Below are 18,051 nucleotides of genomic sequence, written 5' to 3'. Positions count from 1 at the left end.
CAAGACCGTATATGATGGATCTAGCAATTATTAGGCCAATCGGAATTCATCAACCAAATTCAGAGAACTATCATGTATATAAACACACGTAAAAAATAGACATAATCATTAATTCCTGTTTGATGACCCCAAAACATCAAAAAATGATGTTCGTCGTGGCGAAGCATGACGAGTATTAGTCACTAGCCGTTCCTTATGGATCCACCAAATTTCAAGTTAATCGAAGCCCGTCAACTTTTTGAGTACAGTATGAATCAAGTAGTTATGCATAGCACATATAGGTTTCATGTGGCCGCGCATAGAATTTTGATGATCCCGAAACACTTAAAAAATGCTAGTCATGGTGAATATTGCTTACAATTTTTACGCGAGTCCGATAGTTTTTTATGCCAATCGCAGTCTGCCAATCAAATTCAGGGAAATTATCATGTGTATAACCATACCAAAAATGAATATAATTATTAATTCATAGTTTATAACCTCGAAATGCCAAAAAAATATATCAGTCATGGTGAGTATTGCTCACAGGACCGTATCTAATAGATCAACAATCTTTATGTCAATCCGGAATCCATCAACCAAATTCAAAAGAATCATCATATATATAAACACACGAAAAAATAGATATAATCATTAATTTCTATTTTATGACCCCGAAATACCAAAAAATAATATTAGTCCCGACGAAGCATGAGGAGTGTTATTCACTAGGTCATTTTTGATGTATCCACCAAATTTCAGGTCAATCGAGTTACGTCAACTTTTTGAGCACCGACTGAATCCAAATGGCCGTGCATAGTATAAGTAGGTTCCATATGAACAAACATAGTATTCTTATGACCCCGAAATGCAACACAGACATTGTTCATGGTAAATATTGCTCACAAAGCAGTATCCATTGGTTTCATTAATTTTTAGGTAAATCGGAGTTCGTAAACAAAATTCAGATTAATCATCATGCATATACACACATGAAAAAATGGACATTATAATTAATTCCTATTTTATGACCCTGAAACGCTAAAAAATAATATTAGTTATGGTGAGTATTGCGCGCAAGACCATATCCGGCGAATCCATCAATCTTTAGGCCAATCGAACTCCGTCAATCAAATTTAGAAAAACTTATCATGTATATAAATATACAAAAAATGGACATAATCATTAATTACTCTTTTGTGACCCCGAAATGCTAAAAAATAATATAAGTCACGATGAGTATTGCTCACATGATCGTATTCGATGGATCTACCAATTTTTAGGCTAATCGAAGTCGGTCAATCATATTTCAAAAAACTATCACGTATATAACCACACGAAAAATATACATAATCATTAATTCCTGTTTCATGACCCCGAAGCACCAAAAAATGATATTAGTCATGACAAAAAATGACGAATATTAATCATTAGGTCGTTTCCGACGGACCCACCAAATTTTAGGTCAATCAGAATTCGTCAAATTTTTTAGCACAGTAGGAACCAAATGGCCATGCATAGCATGAGTAGATGTCATACACCCGAGCATAATATTCTTATGATCCCGAAATGCCAAAAAAATGATGCTAGTCATAGCGAATATTGCTCACAAGGCAATATTCGATGGTTCCATAAATTTCTAAGTCAATTGGAGTTCCTCAACCAAATTTAGAAAAATCATCATGTGTGTACACACAAAAAAAGATTGACATAATTATTAATTCCTGTTTTATGACCGCGAAATGTCATACAACAATATTAGTCATGGTGAATATTATTCATAAGATTGTATCTAATAGATCCACCAATATTTAGACCAATCGGAGTTCGTCAACCAAATTCAGAAAAATCATTATGTATATAAACACACGAAAAATAGACTTAATCATTAAGTCTTGTTTTAAGATCCCGAAATACCAAAAACGACGTCAGCCATGGCGAATATTGCTAACAAGATTGTATCTGATGGATCTACTAATTTTTACTCCAATCGGAGTTCGTCAATCAAATTCAAAAAAATTATCATGTATAATTATATACACACATGATAAAATTATCATAATTATTAATTATTATTTTATGATCCAAAAATACCAAAATATAATATTAGATATGGTGAGTATTGCTCATAAGATCGTATTAGATGGATCCACCAATTTTAAGGTCAATCGACGTCCGTCAACTAAATTCTAGAAAAATTATCATGTATAGAAACACACAAAAAAAAACATAATCACTAATTCATGTTTTATGGCCCAAAATGCTAAAAAATGATGTTAGTCATGGTGAAGCATGTCGATATTAGTCACTAGGCATTTTCGATGGGCCCATCAAATTTCATGTCAATCTGAGTCCGTCAACTTTTTGAGCATCGGTAGGATCCGTGTAGCAACTCCTTTGGGAGGGTGCTACTTACGAAACAAATCTAATTTACTACTTACAACATTAAGAAGATATTAATTCAAAAAAAATATTTAGAATAATTTAGCAGCGAAAATATGCCCATGCGAAAAGGTTCAAAGTGCAATGTTTTTATTTTTGAAAATACACTTCATAATTATTTTTTGAATGAAATACAATATCAAAATGTTAACATAAGGTGATATAACCCTTCTTGAATAATCAACACATTAAAGCAACTTCCTAACAAAATTATATTTTTTTGTTCAACCTCACTGCATGTTCATATTATATATAAATTTCAAACTAGCGAGTAAAAAAATAAAATAAAAATAAATAAATTAAACTAGTCTTCTCCTTTGTACCTTTTTTTACAAGACGAAACAAATCTAATTTACTAATTACAATATTACATTAAACAAGTATGCAAAATTTATAATCTCCAAGCCATTTTCAAGAAAGAAAATAACAACAAATATTAGGTACGATCAGAATAAAAATCCTAAAATCACAAACCTAGGCTTTGATACCAAAACTTATCACAAAAGAGAGGAGCAACTTGAACTTCACCAAAAACGAATTTGCTGGTTGATTTAGTGAAAATTTATGATTGTTTTCATGAAGTTTTTAGGTGATAAGAAGGAGAGAGGGTAAGGGTTTTCTTTGTCTTGAAAGAATGAAATATAGAGAGGAGTTTATGGAAGAGCAAGTCAATCAAAGTTATCTTTAAGAACTTTGGATGAATATGAAATAAAAATAGCTGCCCAACTACTAAATATCTTTAGATAAATACAAAAGAGTGGCAGCCCAAAAACTTAATTATATAATGTATTTAATAACCATTAATCAAAATACTATTAAGTGTTGCACATAGCAATAGCAACACCATGAAACTTCTTTGTCAATATTAACACAACCTAAAGTAAGAAATTTTCATATATTGTCAATTTCACGTTTAGGAAGTGCGAAGTAAAATATCTCCTCACTAGAAAGATGCTCAATCAAAAATGCAAATATTACTAAAAATTTGGGGTGTTACAATCCGTGCATAGTACTCCTATGACTCTGAAACGCCAACCAATGATGCTAGTCACAGTGAGTATTGTTCACAGGGCAGTATATGATAGTTCCACCAATTTTTAGGCCAACCGGGGTTTTCCACGAAAAAATGAACATAATCAATAACTCATGTTTTATATGGCCATGCATAGTATTTTTACGATTCCGAAACGGATATGAAAAGTAGTTACTTTCTTCGAGTTCAACTGACGAATTAGGAAATTTTTTATTTCGTACCTCACACAATTGACACTAGTTGTGTGAAACTCTTTTTTCTCACAATTATGTGGACCCAGAATTTTGTGGACCCAAAAGTGTAAAATATAGGTCCACAAATTTGTGAGATAAAAAAGGGGCATTTGCATCTGTACCCGTTTTTTGTGTCACGTTTTAACTTGTGCCCGCTTTGCAAAAAAAATTGCAAGCGTACCCGCTTTTTCGCATAACTTCAGCATACAGGGCTGAATTAGCAAAGACAATCACGGAAAACTTTAGCATTCTAGTAGCCGGGCCTAAAGTTCAGCTCTAAGCTGAAGTTTTTGTTTTTTAACTGGCCAACTTCAGCTCTAGAGCTTGAAGTTTTTATTTTTGTAACTGACGAACTTCAGCTCTAGAGCTGAAGTTTTTGTTTTTGTAACTGACGAACTTCAGCTCTAGAGCTGAAGTTTTTGTTTTTGTAACTGGCGAACTTCAGCTCTAGAGCTTGAAGTTTTTGTTTTGTAACTGACAAAGTTTTTATTTTTGTAACTGGCGAACTTCAGCTCTAGAGCTAAACTTCAGGCCCTGATATTCAGTTCGACTGAAATATTCTTAGCAACCAAGTCTAAAACAAAGATAACCATGACATAACACACACATATATATTAAAAGAACAGATGAAACTAGTGCATGGTAAAAGAAGTTTCTATTTGCACTGTCTGTTTCAAGCACAAGCAGTTATAGCATAAAAACAAGGGAAGAAGAAAGATCTCCTTTTAATACAAAACCAGTAAAATTTATAGGAAAAAAGGAAACTTGCTTGATTAAAGTATCTAAACATGCAACTGCTACTGATCAGAAAAACACCATGAAATCATGTTATCTTGAAAGAATATTTCAGTCGAACTGAATAACATCGATAGGGTCCATTTCTCTGGATGTGTCATTTAAAAAGAAGAAAGAAGAAAAGTTGGAGGAGAAAGGGGCTGAAGTTATTTAAAAAGTGAGTACAAGTTAAAAGTTTTTTAAAAAATGGGTATAGGTTAAATGGGGGCGACCAAATAGGGCGCCCGTGCAATTTTTACGATAAAAAAGGCCTCACACAACGTAAGGCACACCATAAAACTTCTAATGAATTAGGTGTATTATCACTTTTAGCCAGCACCAAAAATTATTTACATCTGGAAGCCGAAAAGTATATAAAACTTTTATAATTTTTATATATAACATACATAATATATATATACACAAAAATATACAAAATTTATACATTTTTTCGGCTATTATTTTTACAACTATACAATATCATTTTTCCAATTAATTAGTGTTCAAAAGATAGTTTTCTCTTTTTCAAATTCTTTTTCGCAAAGATAAGTTATACTAACACACGGGAACCCTTTTCAACTTTGTACAGTCAATCAACTTACATCATCAGATCAAGTCCGTTTCAAGCTAAGGATGAGCTAATCAGTAAATATGCACTAAACATGCAAACCAGATGGCTGTTGATGCTATTAGATGATGCATTTGCTTAAGAAGTCAATAATCTACTTAGAAAACATATCATCCCAAAATCCTGCTGAAGGAAACGAAGTCGTTAGCTGACATTAGACAAAAATAAGAAGGCAAAAGAGCTTCTCGCACATAAATTTTCAACACACAAGAAAATGTGTAAGTCTTGAGAAGAAGAAGAAAGAGATATGGAAGACCAAAAAATTAACAAGCACTCAAGAAACTTAATCAGCTAATTTGCCTAGACCAGTATTTACATGAAAATCAATTCACAGCAAAAAACCGCCAAAATTTACAAGAAAAGTTTATCGATTCTTCATGCCTTGAGTTGCGCATAGATTGATGTACGAACTGCATGATGAGGAGACAAACATTTTCCATTTACAAGAACTTGTTCCACAAAATCCACTCGTACTGATTTGAATTGGTATAGCTGTATTCAAAATTAATAACTTGTTGAGGATGAGAATTTGAACAAACTACTGTGAAAACACTAAAAGACAACTGGTTAGTACATGCGCCATAACATTATTCCAGCCTAAACCATCTTGTGCAATACCACTCACATGCCAAAAGTGGCAATCTTCTTTCCAGAATCCGTAAGAAACTAGTTCATTGTTGTTCAACTTCAAAAATTGCTAATTACATGGTTCACATTCCCTATATTTAAAGACAGCTTCTATAAAGATATTCATAAAGACAGAATGACGTTCCAATGGGTTCTCTCACTTGTTATTGGTGGAAATGTTGGCAATATTATACCCTAATTGGAGAAGGATCACTGTACTAGCTCAAAGAAAGACAACGAACTCAGTAATCCTTTCTTGCTTTCATTTTTTCTATCTACTTCTGGCAATTGGAAGAGGTGATTAGAATGTTATCCACTGCTGGCTCAGAATTTTTTGCTTTTAACTGTATCCTATGCTACAAATTTCCACGATCTAGCCATAGCAGCAGAGGGTGTGAACAGGGAGCAAGCGGGTCAGGTGTGTATTGAACTGGGTTTGGAATAGTGTGGATGCCTGGCTAGAGTTGAGTGGGTAGGTAGGAGATTTTGAATTCAACATGAACAGTAAACAAGAGTACCAAACCTACTAGAAAAAACAGATATGGCATTTTATCACCATATAACAAACATGGCAATTTTACCTGGGCCATGGTCAAGCCTACAAAATGAGTTTGCTTATTCTGCAGATAAAGTGAAATTCATGATAAATACAATGATTTTCGCAAGCTAGTACCATCTTTTAATGATTATAAAGGGGTGTCCGAAGGTGTTCACAGAAAGAAAGAAACAGAAAACACCATACAGGTTTTAAAGTGGAACAGACACCTGATTTTGGCACGTGCATTGTATATCAAACCAGCCGTGTGGAGTAAGGGGAGGTCGAGTTTCAAGCATTTCCTCTCTAGTATAAGTATAACCATTACCAAAATATATACCTGTTGGAATACATGCACATAGCCGCCACAGGTGGCTAAAAGTAAATTTCGGAGAAAAAGAGCTCAAGCTCTTCCTTTTTAGTTCCATTGAGAAAGTTCCTTTTATAAAAAGACACCACTCTGCTAGGGAAGATACAGCTAAAACCCACAGGATATGGCTTGCAGATGCGATTATGAATAAAACCAGATCGAACCATTAAACTGTCAATCGACAAAGCCAGAATATTGGCCGCAACGAAATGATGGCCAGGACCAAGATAGAGAAGAACTTCTGACATTTCCAAAATACATAGACTAAATTGCAACTACTGCATAATAACATAAATAATTACCTTTTCTCTCCAAGAAAAATCTACAAAACGGTAGAAAGGCTCCAATAAGGTGACCTGATCTCCTTCTTTAATCTGTCAATAGGAGTAAATTATACTTGAATTAACTGATAATATAAGGGAAGCTTGGGAAAAGGATCAAAGCAACCCAAAAGTGTCTAGTTACTTCCATAAGTTCAGGTAAAATAGAATAGTCATGGTTAGTTCTACATTCACCAATTCTCCCTCTCAAAAATTAACACATTATGGGCTCTACATGTTATATTTTGATTAATTTAATCTGTTTATTCCGAGTCAATGCAGGATAGAGGAGGCGATACATTCACAATCTTGAAGTACGAAGCACTTAATGAATGTATTTCACTTTATCGAATCTGGGGTCAGAATGAAGTGTGGATCAAAATCAGATCATGAATGATACATTCACTTTTTTACATTGATGCAAAGAACAAGCCTTATTAGGGCAAAAAAATTTTTCTTGAAGATATCTGAAGCAGCAAATGAAAAACTTAAATGGCGGTGCTCCAACGTTACAGTAATACTAATGGAGGCAGTCAATGAAATAGACTGTTCAGGCTTACGGTTAATCCAGCTATATAACATTTTCTTCTTCTATGTTAAGAAAGGCCAAGGTATTTCTGAAGTACGATACCTACACTTCAACTAATTCTTCTTCGAAGAAGGAAAAGTGAAATGAGAAAAAACTATATAAAATATCAGGCATATTGCTACTGCTGCTGTTAAGCACAAACAAGGACATGAAAATCAACCTCTTTTAGCTTATAGTTTTTTGGTGTACCCATGAGGTTCCCTTATATATAGATGATTGGGTGGCATTCAGAAAACCATGTCTTTTTGTAAGGAATTCTATTTTTTGGTATACTTCTTGTATACGGCCATCTTTTGCCTTTTGTTTTAATGACATTTATTACTTCATAAAAATAAAAAAGGGACATGAATATCAAAAAATGTTGGTTGCTTAACTTGCCTATGTTTCTTCAATTACGAAACAAGATCCCCGATCTCATGAATTGAGTAACACAAACAAAGAGCTGTATGAAAAGACATTAAACAACTCTAGAAGGATGACTTACAGCATCACTGCGAATACCATACACCGAAATTACATAAAACGTGTGATTTGAATCAGATAGCACGTAGTACCTGGCGGAATACAAGTACAAGTTCAAATATCAGTTTAAAATGCCATCATTTGCAAAGGGAACAAAAAATGAGCAAAGAGATAAAATGATGAACTACTCTAGGTACGTAGAAATCAAGGTAACTTACAATGGAGCTAAACTCTCATTCTTAGCGAAGAACAGAACTTTTCCAATGATTGCATATCCTTTATTAAGACCTTCAGATAGGAGATCCATGGTTGCTCTTTTGTATGAAGGGCTCACTGCAAGAAGTTCCTCTGTTAAGACCTCCATCCATAATGAGGATGATCAACTATCGAACTCTTCTGTTAACTAAGAAGATGAATAAAAGTCCTTACAATCAACTGTAGCAAGTGATGATGATAGGGAAGAAAGCCGCTTAGCCTTACTCTGACCCTGAGAGAGAGGACCAAATCATTCGACATTCTTCAAACATCATGCATGATAGATGTTCTATACACCCAATTGAAGTGTTTGACACAAATAGATTCAGAATTGTACACTTGTTTTTTCCTCTTGTAAGAGTAATACCTTAACGGCTCTACAGTAGCTCGAAAACATGCAAGAGATGAAGAAGAAACAACTAATTTTGGACGAATACCTGCCAGTACAATCAGTAAAAATGGAGACTCACTCAACCCATTAATGGGTAAACTGGATATCAGTAGGTCAACGGTAAGAAAGATAAGGCCAATTCTCGGTTGATTTTACTTAGCAACTTGTAGTACCCTGAATGCTTAAACCTCGTCTCGACACTAGCATATCATCAAGCCTTATGCCTTCTCTAACTGTTATTTGTTAGTAAGTTTCCCCTTTTCCTGAACTGCTTTCACCTAATCATCTAACTTAAAGAGACAAAATAATTTGAACTGGAGAAAATTTTCACTGAATTTGGTGCAACCCTATTAAGGTTTCTATATTGACCTCTGTAGCATAGTGAACCCAACACTGACACTAGATTAAGATACCCACTGCCAACTTCCCTTTCAAACAACTCTTGCTCCTGCATAACCTCAGCTGCCTATAATCTGTTTCCTAGCATCAACTAGTTTCCCAGTTCTCCCAAGCATTTAACGAATCCACAGTAATGTTTTAAAAGAAGGGCAACCTTTTGGAGCCTTCTTGTCATACAAATTTCAAATGACATATGTGTCTCCCCTTGCTACCATTAGCCAGAATCTTTTGTTAGACGTCGAGTGGAAGTCAGAAGCATCTAAAGACTGCCATATCAAACATTTTATTGCCTCAGAAAAGGGACGTTTTCGTAATAAGCAAGTCAGGTGTCATAAGCTGCAAAACCCATATGTTCCATATCAACAATATATGATATGTCTAAATGCATAGAAAATTTATCAAATTCCCTTTCTTTTTTTTGGGAAGAGTTCTATCTGAATGCTTCACAACTCCACATGTCACGAGTCAGACAAGAAAAATCAGATGAGGAACTACGACTCTGACACATTTTATGCCTGGAACCATGCATTTCTGAATCAAAATAATGAAGAATTTCGTTAAGACTCCACTCTAATTCTGCCAGCCCTGATTTCCTAAATGCTAGCCAAAATAAGAACAAAAGATCACTTGCAAATGCTTTAAGTAATCTAGAACCAAAATAATCTTACCCGAAGCAAATAGTCTAATTTATCAAGGAGCAGAACCATCATTCTTGCATCCTCCATAGCATTAAGACCAGGATCCATTAATGCAGCAGCTTCAAATCCAGTAAGGGCCCTCTCGTAATTCTCCAGATATTTGTTCACCTTTAAGAATCAAATCAGATCCATCCAAGCATTTATTGTAAAAAATATGGAGAGGAAAATGAAAACATCATTTAATACATCATTATGTATGCAGACTTTAGATATAAGAAAGAAAAAAGGTAAATTTCTTTAGATAGGCTCCATATCTTGCATACAATGCTCAAGCCAAAAGAAGAAGAAGATAGGATGAGAATACGCACAGGAAAAGCTTTGTATAGGTGGTAGATCTTAACAAATCATTTTCTAACCACAAAGAGAAGAAGAAAAAACACGAAGAGAGAGTTGATAGCTACCAATTCAGTAGGAAAACAGACTAGTTCAACGTTTGACAATTTTATTTATTTATTATTATTACCAAAGTGAGCATTTGAAGCTGCAGACTTATGCTCTCTGATGGATTATCTTGAAACTACATCAATTACGCACCCATTGATATCTGCATACATTGAGAAAATCATTTAAAGAGATTTTCAAAAATATTCTCACCTTAAAATGCCGACATGATTCCTACAGTGAAAAAGGTGATGGATTTTCAAGAAGGAAAAAAAAAGAAGGGATTAATGAGGTAAAAAACACATTCGTTTTTGCTCATGAGATAACTTTTACTATTCTTCAATCCAAAGCTCTAGTGTGTCCTGTAAATCGACAATTCTCTTTGCTCATGAAGTTCCCAGCATCAACCAACTTCTGTCTTTATTGTAAAGTTTCCCACACACTTCTCCCAAATCGGCATTTCATTCCTTGGATTTTGAGAGATCAATATATACCCTTTCTTTTCTTTCTATTTTTCTCCTTTTCTCCTAACCAGTTCAGTATACATTCTACTCATTAATCTCAAATGCAAATAGAACCATGGTCATAGAGAGGCATTGATGCAGCCATTAGAATGAATCAAGGGGGTACTTCTGATAGGTGGAAGAAGCAGAATTAAAAATGAAGAAAAATCTAGAAAAGAGATATATGAAATTATATCCCTTATTTTCTGCAGACTGAAGCTGACCAAGTGATACAGGTTTCTCAACTTGTACAATCTCGACAAGGGACAGTTTCCCCATCTAATTTTCTTATTCTTTAGTTTTCCTTTTCTTGGTGAACCAATTATAGTAATGATAATAACAATATAATTATAAACATGAGGCAATCAGTGGCAACCACAACCAAACTTCTAACAGAAAACAAGTGAGTCAAGAAAGGCCATTTTTGCTATAATGTTTCTGAGATGTTCTCAAAGAATCTCATACTAAGTTTTTTTGATAAGGTAATAATTTCATTAAAAGAAGGGGAGAACCCCGTATACAAGCTGTATGCCAAAAAGGGAGAATCTACACCAAGATATGGTTCTCAACGAAGGAAACTAATTCATCTAATAGAAAAAGGCAACTCATACGTACACCAAAAAGAAACTAGAGACAAAAGACTATTTTGCAACTTTATGAAGTCTAACTGAACTCCTCCAAAAGCTCTCATACTAAGTTATTATATCACAGAATAAATCAGTAAGGGAGGATTGGTTATAAGCCTTACAGTGGCACAGTTGTAATACAGATCAGGGTTTGACTTCATTTTTTCATCTCTTTCCTGAAAAGGGTCCCAGAATTAGAAGAGGTTTCAAGTTTATAAAGAAAACATGGAACATAACAGGCTTGGAAGAATCAACACACTGCTGATAAATCTGAAGGTCATGAGAAAGATGATAAGAGGGAAGGTGCCGACTCCAAGAGACGCATTTTAAGAGAAGCTTTATACAGAAGTCAAATTGAAAAATGCATACTTACAGCATTCTGGTATGCTTTTAATGACTGTATAAGCTTATTGTGATCCCATGCTCCAGTCACAAAAAAAGAAGTGAGAAATGCATTTCCTAGGTTATCTGTCAAAAAAGATGGAAGCAATACAAGTCAAAAAAGAAAAGGAAGACGAAAACTCATTGAAGAAATTTGAATTTCGATGCATAAAGTGTGGGTTATGGTTCATCTATCAGGAGATAGATGAATATGAGTATAGCAGAACTTTAGCAGCACAGGATACTGAAGTAACCGTAGGTGAAAAGTGAAGCTTAGCATGCACTGAATTACAAGTATTAAATTTATTTAGTTGCCATGTCTTGATCATTGAGTGCTTACAGAAATTATCTTTTACTTCTAAATTAAAGCATGCTTTAGATAAAGACAAACATTGACTCAATTTCATTGACAACCACTAGGTAAAAGGATAATAAAGAAGCAAATAGTACAGATACTAAATTTATTTAGTTGCTATGCCTTGATCATTGAGTGCTTACAGAAATTATCTTTTACTTCTAAATTAAAGCATGCTTTAGATAAAGACAAACATCGACTCAATTTCATTGACCAGCACTAGGTAAAAGGATAATAACGAAGCAAATAGTGATTAAGTAAAGAATGTTCAAAACAACATATCAAGGGATGTCAGAGCTAAGTAATTGAGGAAGTGTCTCCTTTAACTAGAATCCATCTGCAGTCTTACACCAAGAATATCCATCCTTGACATCCAAAGTGATCGCTTCCCTGGCATGTTTAATACTTTCATCAACAACTTCTTCTGGATTTTCAGCATCTGCAAAGTAAACATAAAATCAGATGAGCAGAGTAGGATAAGCCTCTCAGGAAAAAGAATGTCAGGAGAGATGTGAACTTTTCTTCATAAGCAAATAATTTAAATAGAGAAAAGAAAACTTAAATATACATTCTTCAAAATTAAGATAATACTCTAAAAGGTAGGAATCACGAAGTAGACTGTTACTTGTACTAGAACGCAATAGTTTGTACACAGTGTATCTGACCAATCCATGTTGCCACGAACACATCAGTAAGCATTTTTGTCTTGAATAAGATGCATTGGAAAGGACAACATAAGTTTCCAATGGCTGTAAATCATCAGTACAGCTACTTGTCTAAAGGGGAAAATAAAGGAGTGAACTAATAGTTAAAAACAGGCATAGTTTCCATATAGTTTCCTTCCCTTTCACAACAGGGAAACAATTGTTTGGTGAGTTTTAAATAATCAAATAACATTTGAAATTAGAGAAAATGATTACACTGTAATAAAAGGGGAAACCTTGTTTGTGATCATTCTTTCAGACATCCCTCAATTAAATGAAGAGGCACTTGATTTCACTATACTGTAACAGCCATTCAAGAACATCAAGGATACAAGGAAGAACGCACAGGGTTTTATATAATAAGCTATATTGAAAATAAGATCTCCCAGTCATCAAAGTTTTTCTAGATTCAACATTTCAACCAGCTCCATTATAGCATTCTGCAAAGTAATGTCTTTACTGACCAGTATATTGAATAAACTGGAAAATTCTGTTTAGGTTTTCCATTATCCAGCCACTTATAAAACCACAAACTGATATTTCTGACATCACCTACTCTCAATTTGACTCTGTCAACGAACTAATTTTACAAGTTTCCATTTGCCTCCATAAAACAACCTCAAAAAGTGCAAATAGAGGACTCAAATTTAAGGCTTGGAGGACATCGTCATTATCTTGGATGCCTCATTTCTATAGTCATCAGGTGAGTGATATTTGTGGGTTTCCCGGCGAATTACACTAGTCTGACAATACTAGCTTGAGTTTCTACTTAAGAGTTTAATTTTCCTAGTACAAAGACTTGTCACCATCTTTGGAAAGGGAGAATTCTAGTCTACCATTTATTCAAGGCTAAATAATGCAATGTAGGTCATTCAGTTTAATGTTTTTCATGGTTGTACTCGACTTCATTAGATTGGATCACTCAGTAAAAGAAAGCCTTAATATGGTTACATTTCCTCCTATCTACTATTCAGTATTAGCATATATATGTACGTATGATGCTCATTAAGCACAAAAAAAGAACATAGCATATATCAATATTCACCTTGAGCCAGTTTTCTTTCGAGCATTGATAGTTGACATAGAATATTCTTATTTAGACCCTGAAAACATAACAAATTGAAGATATCTATCAAAAACTGTAGACCTTTTATAAAAGACTTTACTATTGAAATCATTATAACCAAAGCAATAGCAGCATAAATGACCTTGCTAAGGGCAAATGTAAAGCAATTTTTTGCTGCATTTAAATCTCCTTTCTTCCAAATGCAGTTACCTAGGCACAGCCAAGCATCAACAAGAGACGGATTCAACTTAACCTAAAAGGCAACAAATCAAAAACACCTCAAATAAGAATGCTACAAGCTATCTGGCAAAGTATATACTATATATTTCAAGTTTTTAATAGCCAAAAAATCCCCAAGGCCAATGGCACATGGTTTGAAACTCGGTAAATAATGAATTCACCCCTCTACCCATATCAGGCTTTTGTATGTGGCAGGGTTCGAACATGTGACGTGCGCACGTCTAACCCACACCGCATCACAAGTCGCACTGTTACCGCAAAACCAAAAACCTAGGAGCCTAAATGGCAGAGCATATTAGGGCATCAAATTAACATTCTAAATTTATCTTATTTACTTACTGCTTTGGACAAATGATCCTCTGCTTCTTTCTTATATACAGGAACTACATCAAGTACTTTGCCTCTTAAATACTCATAAGTTGCACGTTGAAGTGGCAATTTCCTCTTTTCTGCACAAATTTAACCACAAATCACAATAAGTTCAACGCATTTGCTAATAATTCGCCAAAAAGTAGCTCAAACAATACAATTATCCAGTTAGTTAGTTACCTATAGGGATAGTATCGAGGATTTGAAGTGCGAGATCAGATTGGATTTGCAATTTGGAGACTCTCTCCTCCGGACTTAAGGGGAAATAGTTGTCGCGAAAGCTGTAAAGCTCATCGGCAGCTGCAGTTGCCTCGGCGAATAAATCCTCTCCGGCGACTTTTCCGGTCGAAATGCTCATCTCCGGCGATTCTGCTCGACGAAAAAGGAAGCGAAAGTTGGACTACCGAAAGCTAGGTGTATTGATTTATCTCATCAGTATATTTTTACACTTAATTTTGTTTAGTTAATACTCATTTAGTTACCAAATGAGTAAAACGTTTTGAATTTTTTTTTTTGGGTCAAAAAATTAAGTTACCAAATTAGATTTATTATAAATAATTATATATAAAAGTCCTTTTATCTGGTAGTAATTTAAAACAATACTCTCATAGATGATATAATCTTTAAAATAAATAATAAAACAAGAACGGATAATTCTAAATATTTAGCCGCATTAGGAGTAGATTAAATTTAAATTTGGGCTAGAAAATTTATCCGGACACGTACTTCGTAAAATGGTTCATGCATATTTATTGCCAGGAGCAACACGATCAAGTGGTAAGAATTAACGCTTCATTTCTATTTCTATGCTCGATGATCATAGAAGCTCCTTTACCATTTTGTATAAATAGACTATTCTATTTGTACAAATATGAAATAGCCATAATGGATGCGTTAAATGGACGTCAAGTAGTTGATATTATCCATTCTGGGCCAAAACTTTTTGTTCCCGAGGGCAAAACTATCAAATTTGATCAATCATTAACGAGTAATTTAATGCAGCTGGATTTGATAAGGAGATATAGGAATAATACGTCAAGATCCATTCTGCAAGGAAATAGTACATGAGAATCGAATAACACATGATTCAAACGGTATTCGAAGTAGAAGAATTTGAAATAATAACAAAATTTGGTTCTGTAAATCTGATTAGGTGATCATTAAAAGATCTAATGAGTTGAAGATTAGTTGTTAATGGGTTGTTTGAGTGAGTGCATATTTACATACATATATAGAGGCCTTCTACATGTAATTGCTTTGGAAATTGAGAAATAAGTTTTAAGTTTGTATCATTGTATGTTTGATTAGCAGTAATTTTAATTATAGAAAATTAATTATGCTTGAAAGAAGCAAAACCAAGCTGAATCCAGGTAACAGTTGCATTCAACATAAAAATAGCATTACTCAAAATTTATCTAGTAAAGAAAACTTATGTACTATATTCACTTTAAAATTCTGAGTTCTTTGGTTCTAACACTAAACACTACAATGCAAATTTCATAAGTACCGTTGTAATACTTACTAAAGGAATAAACAACTCCATCAATATGAATTCATTTTCGCAATACAACAACAACAACCAAGTATAATCCCACTTAGTGGGGTCTGGATAGGGTAGTGTGTACGCAGACCTTACCCCTACCCTGAGGTAGAGAGACTGTTTCCAAATAGACCCCGACATCCTTCCTCCAAGAACTTCCCACCTTGCTCTTGGGAAGACTCGAACTCACAACCTCTCGGTTGGAAGTGGGGGTTGCTTACCATCAGAGCAACCCCTCTTGTCTCGCAATAATGGTTCAATATTGGAGGGGTTGCTCTAATGGTAAGCAACCCCCACTTCCAACCGAAAGGTTGTGAGTTCGAGTCTCCCCAAGAGCAAGGTGAGAAGTTCTAGGAGGGAAGGATGCCGGGGGTTTCTATTTTGGAAACAGTCTCTCTACCCTAGGGTAGGGGTAAGGTCTGCGTACACACTACCCTCCCCAGACCCCACTAAATGAGATTATACTGGTTGTTGTTGTTGTAATAATGGTTCAATATAGAGTATGCTTTTGATCTCTCTCCATGATTTACATGATATTCCTAGAGTGAAAACAAGACTTTATGCTTATTTCTATTTGGGTCGAAACCCTATGAATAATAGCAAGTACGAATGTTTTAATTATCTTGATCACTAACACTTGATGAGGAGGTGTGAGCGACTGGCTGTAGTGGGCACGCGAAGAGGTAGAGGGCGACCTAAGAAGTATTGGGGAGAGGTGATCAGACAGGACATGGCGCGACTTAGGATTACTGAGGACATGACCCTTGACAGAGAATTACGGAGGTCGAGCATTAAGGTTGTAGGTTATAGGAAAGTTGTGAATATTTCTACAACACAATAGAGTGAGAGTAGCTAGTTAGGAGTTAGACTAAGAATGTCATTGGTCGTCTATTGATGCAGGGCTTTACCTGCTAGTTTTACTATACCAGCCATTTATTTCGTATTTCGTATTCTGTATTTCATATCTCTTATATTGTTGTTATTGTATTATGCATTTTTATGGTACTAATATATCGGCTCCTGTTGCTTTTTTTGAGCCGAGGGTCTCCTGGAAACAGCTTCTCTACCCTTCGGGGTAGGGGTAACGTCTGCGTACATATTACCCTCCCCAGACCCCACTTGTGGAATTATACTGGGTCGTTGTTGTTGTTGATCACTAACACTTGGGCAAGGAAGATATCTTGTTTCTCTTGTACTAGGATTTAAAATTATAGCTCACTGAATTAGACTTTTTTCATTCATTTCTCTCCTTCACTCTATAAAAATTTGCTAACGTAAATAGCCACTTTCTTTGCCTATTAAAGCCCAAATCTCTAATAATGTCTGATAAAGTCGATGTCTTTGTCTAATAGAAGATCATCACCAAAGTAAAGATTAAGTATCTTGTAATTACTAATCCATATAATAAACAATTATAGGCATAAACTTTTCAGCTTTCACCTTCCAAGTCGTTATCTTTTGTGCATTAAACAATGCTAATCAAATTTCTGTCACCAATTATCCTTTTATCCCTACAAATTCACAACCCCTAAACTCAATCATTCTCATATGTATTTTCTTCATTTCTATAGTTATATGTAGGTGGTAGACACATCGTTGTTCATTCATTTCTATAGATATACCCAGCTTGGCTCAGAAGCATTCTATTTATTCTCAAGGCAATCTTGATTAATATTGGTGTTGTCATTAAACTTCGGCTCATGAATTTACATAAAAAGGCAGTCTCATTTGTTTGTTTGGAATTCTAGGAGTTTTTTTTGTTGTAGTTGATTTTGTAGTTAAGATTTATTATTCTTTTTGCAATATATATTTTTATGGCAATGTAACAAGTTATCAATGTTAAAAGTAATTAGATCCTCCTCTTTTATTTGTCTAATGCACTTTCATCATAGTGTTATGATTCCCACTCATTGTTGAAAACAGTGAGCTCCACAGAGGATGAAGAGGTAGAAGTTTCCGAATGGATTATGAATGGCCTGGTGCCTGAGCCGCTACGCTCCGACTGAAGCGGAAAGGCTACTAGACTTGGACCGATTGTGCACTGAAGGCATGATGAAACTAGAAGCAATCTCTCTTGGCGAGTGTCCGATAAACTTTCAACTTTACTTACTTCCAACAATTTGAGTTTTCGGCATTCATGTTTCAAGCTAG

General features: G+C 34.7%; 1 protein-coding gene across 2 annotated transcripts; it reads right to left on the bottom strand.

The window, feature by feature from the left end:
• Positions 1 to 5,216: 5,216 nt before the first annotated feature.
• LOC104236278 (uncharacterized) lies at positions 5,217 to 14,798 on the bottom strand. Of its 2 annotated transcripts, none has more exons than XM_009790169.2 (13): positions 14,541 to 14,797; positions 14,331 to 14,440; positions 13,894 to 14,004; positions 13,731 to 13,788; positions 12,331 to 12,420; positions 11,619 to 11,713; positions 11,368 to 11,421; positions 9,706 to 9,843; positions 8,422 to 8,479; positions 8,211 to 8,325; positions 8,015 to 8,084; positions 6,924 to 6,995; positions 5,217 to 5,581 (listed from the first exon to the last, which is right to left on the bottom strand). In XM_009790169.2, the coding sequence occupies exons 1-13, from the start codon at positions 14,716 to 14,718 to the stop codon at positions 5,465 to 5,467; spliced, it is 1,266 nt and encodes a 421-aa protein (XP_009788471.1). In that variant the 5' UTR covers positions 14,719 to 14,797; the 3' UTR covers positions 5,217 to 5,464. The 2 variants fall into 2 exon arrangements, with proteins under 2 accessions (XP_009788471.1, XP_009788470.1); XM_009790168.2 differs by lacking the exon at positions 5,217 to 5,581 and adding an exon at positions 5,588 to 6,336 and having other exon boundaries at positions 14,541 to 14,798.
• Positions 14,799 to 18,051: the final 3,253 nt, after the last annotated feature.

The sequence above is a fragment of the Nicotiana sylvestris genome, chromosome 10 (genome assembly GCF_000393655.2).
Source record: "Nicotiana sylvestris chromosome 10, ASM39365v2, whole genome shotgun sequence".
Taxonomy (NCBI): Eukaryota; Viridiplantae; Streptophyta; class Magnoliopsida; order Solanales; family Solanaceae; genus Nicotiana; species Nicotiana sylvestris.
Note: the sequence above shows the minus strand (reverse complement) of the source record. Positions and strands in the feature narration are given on the sequence as shown.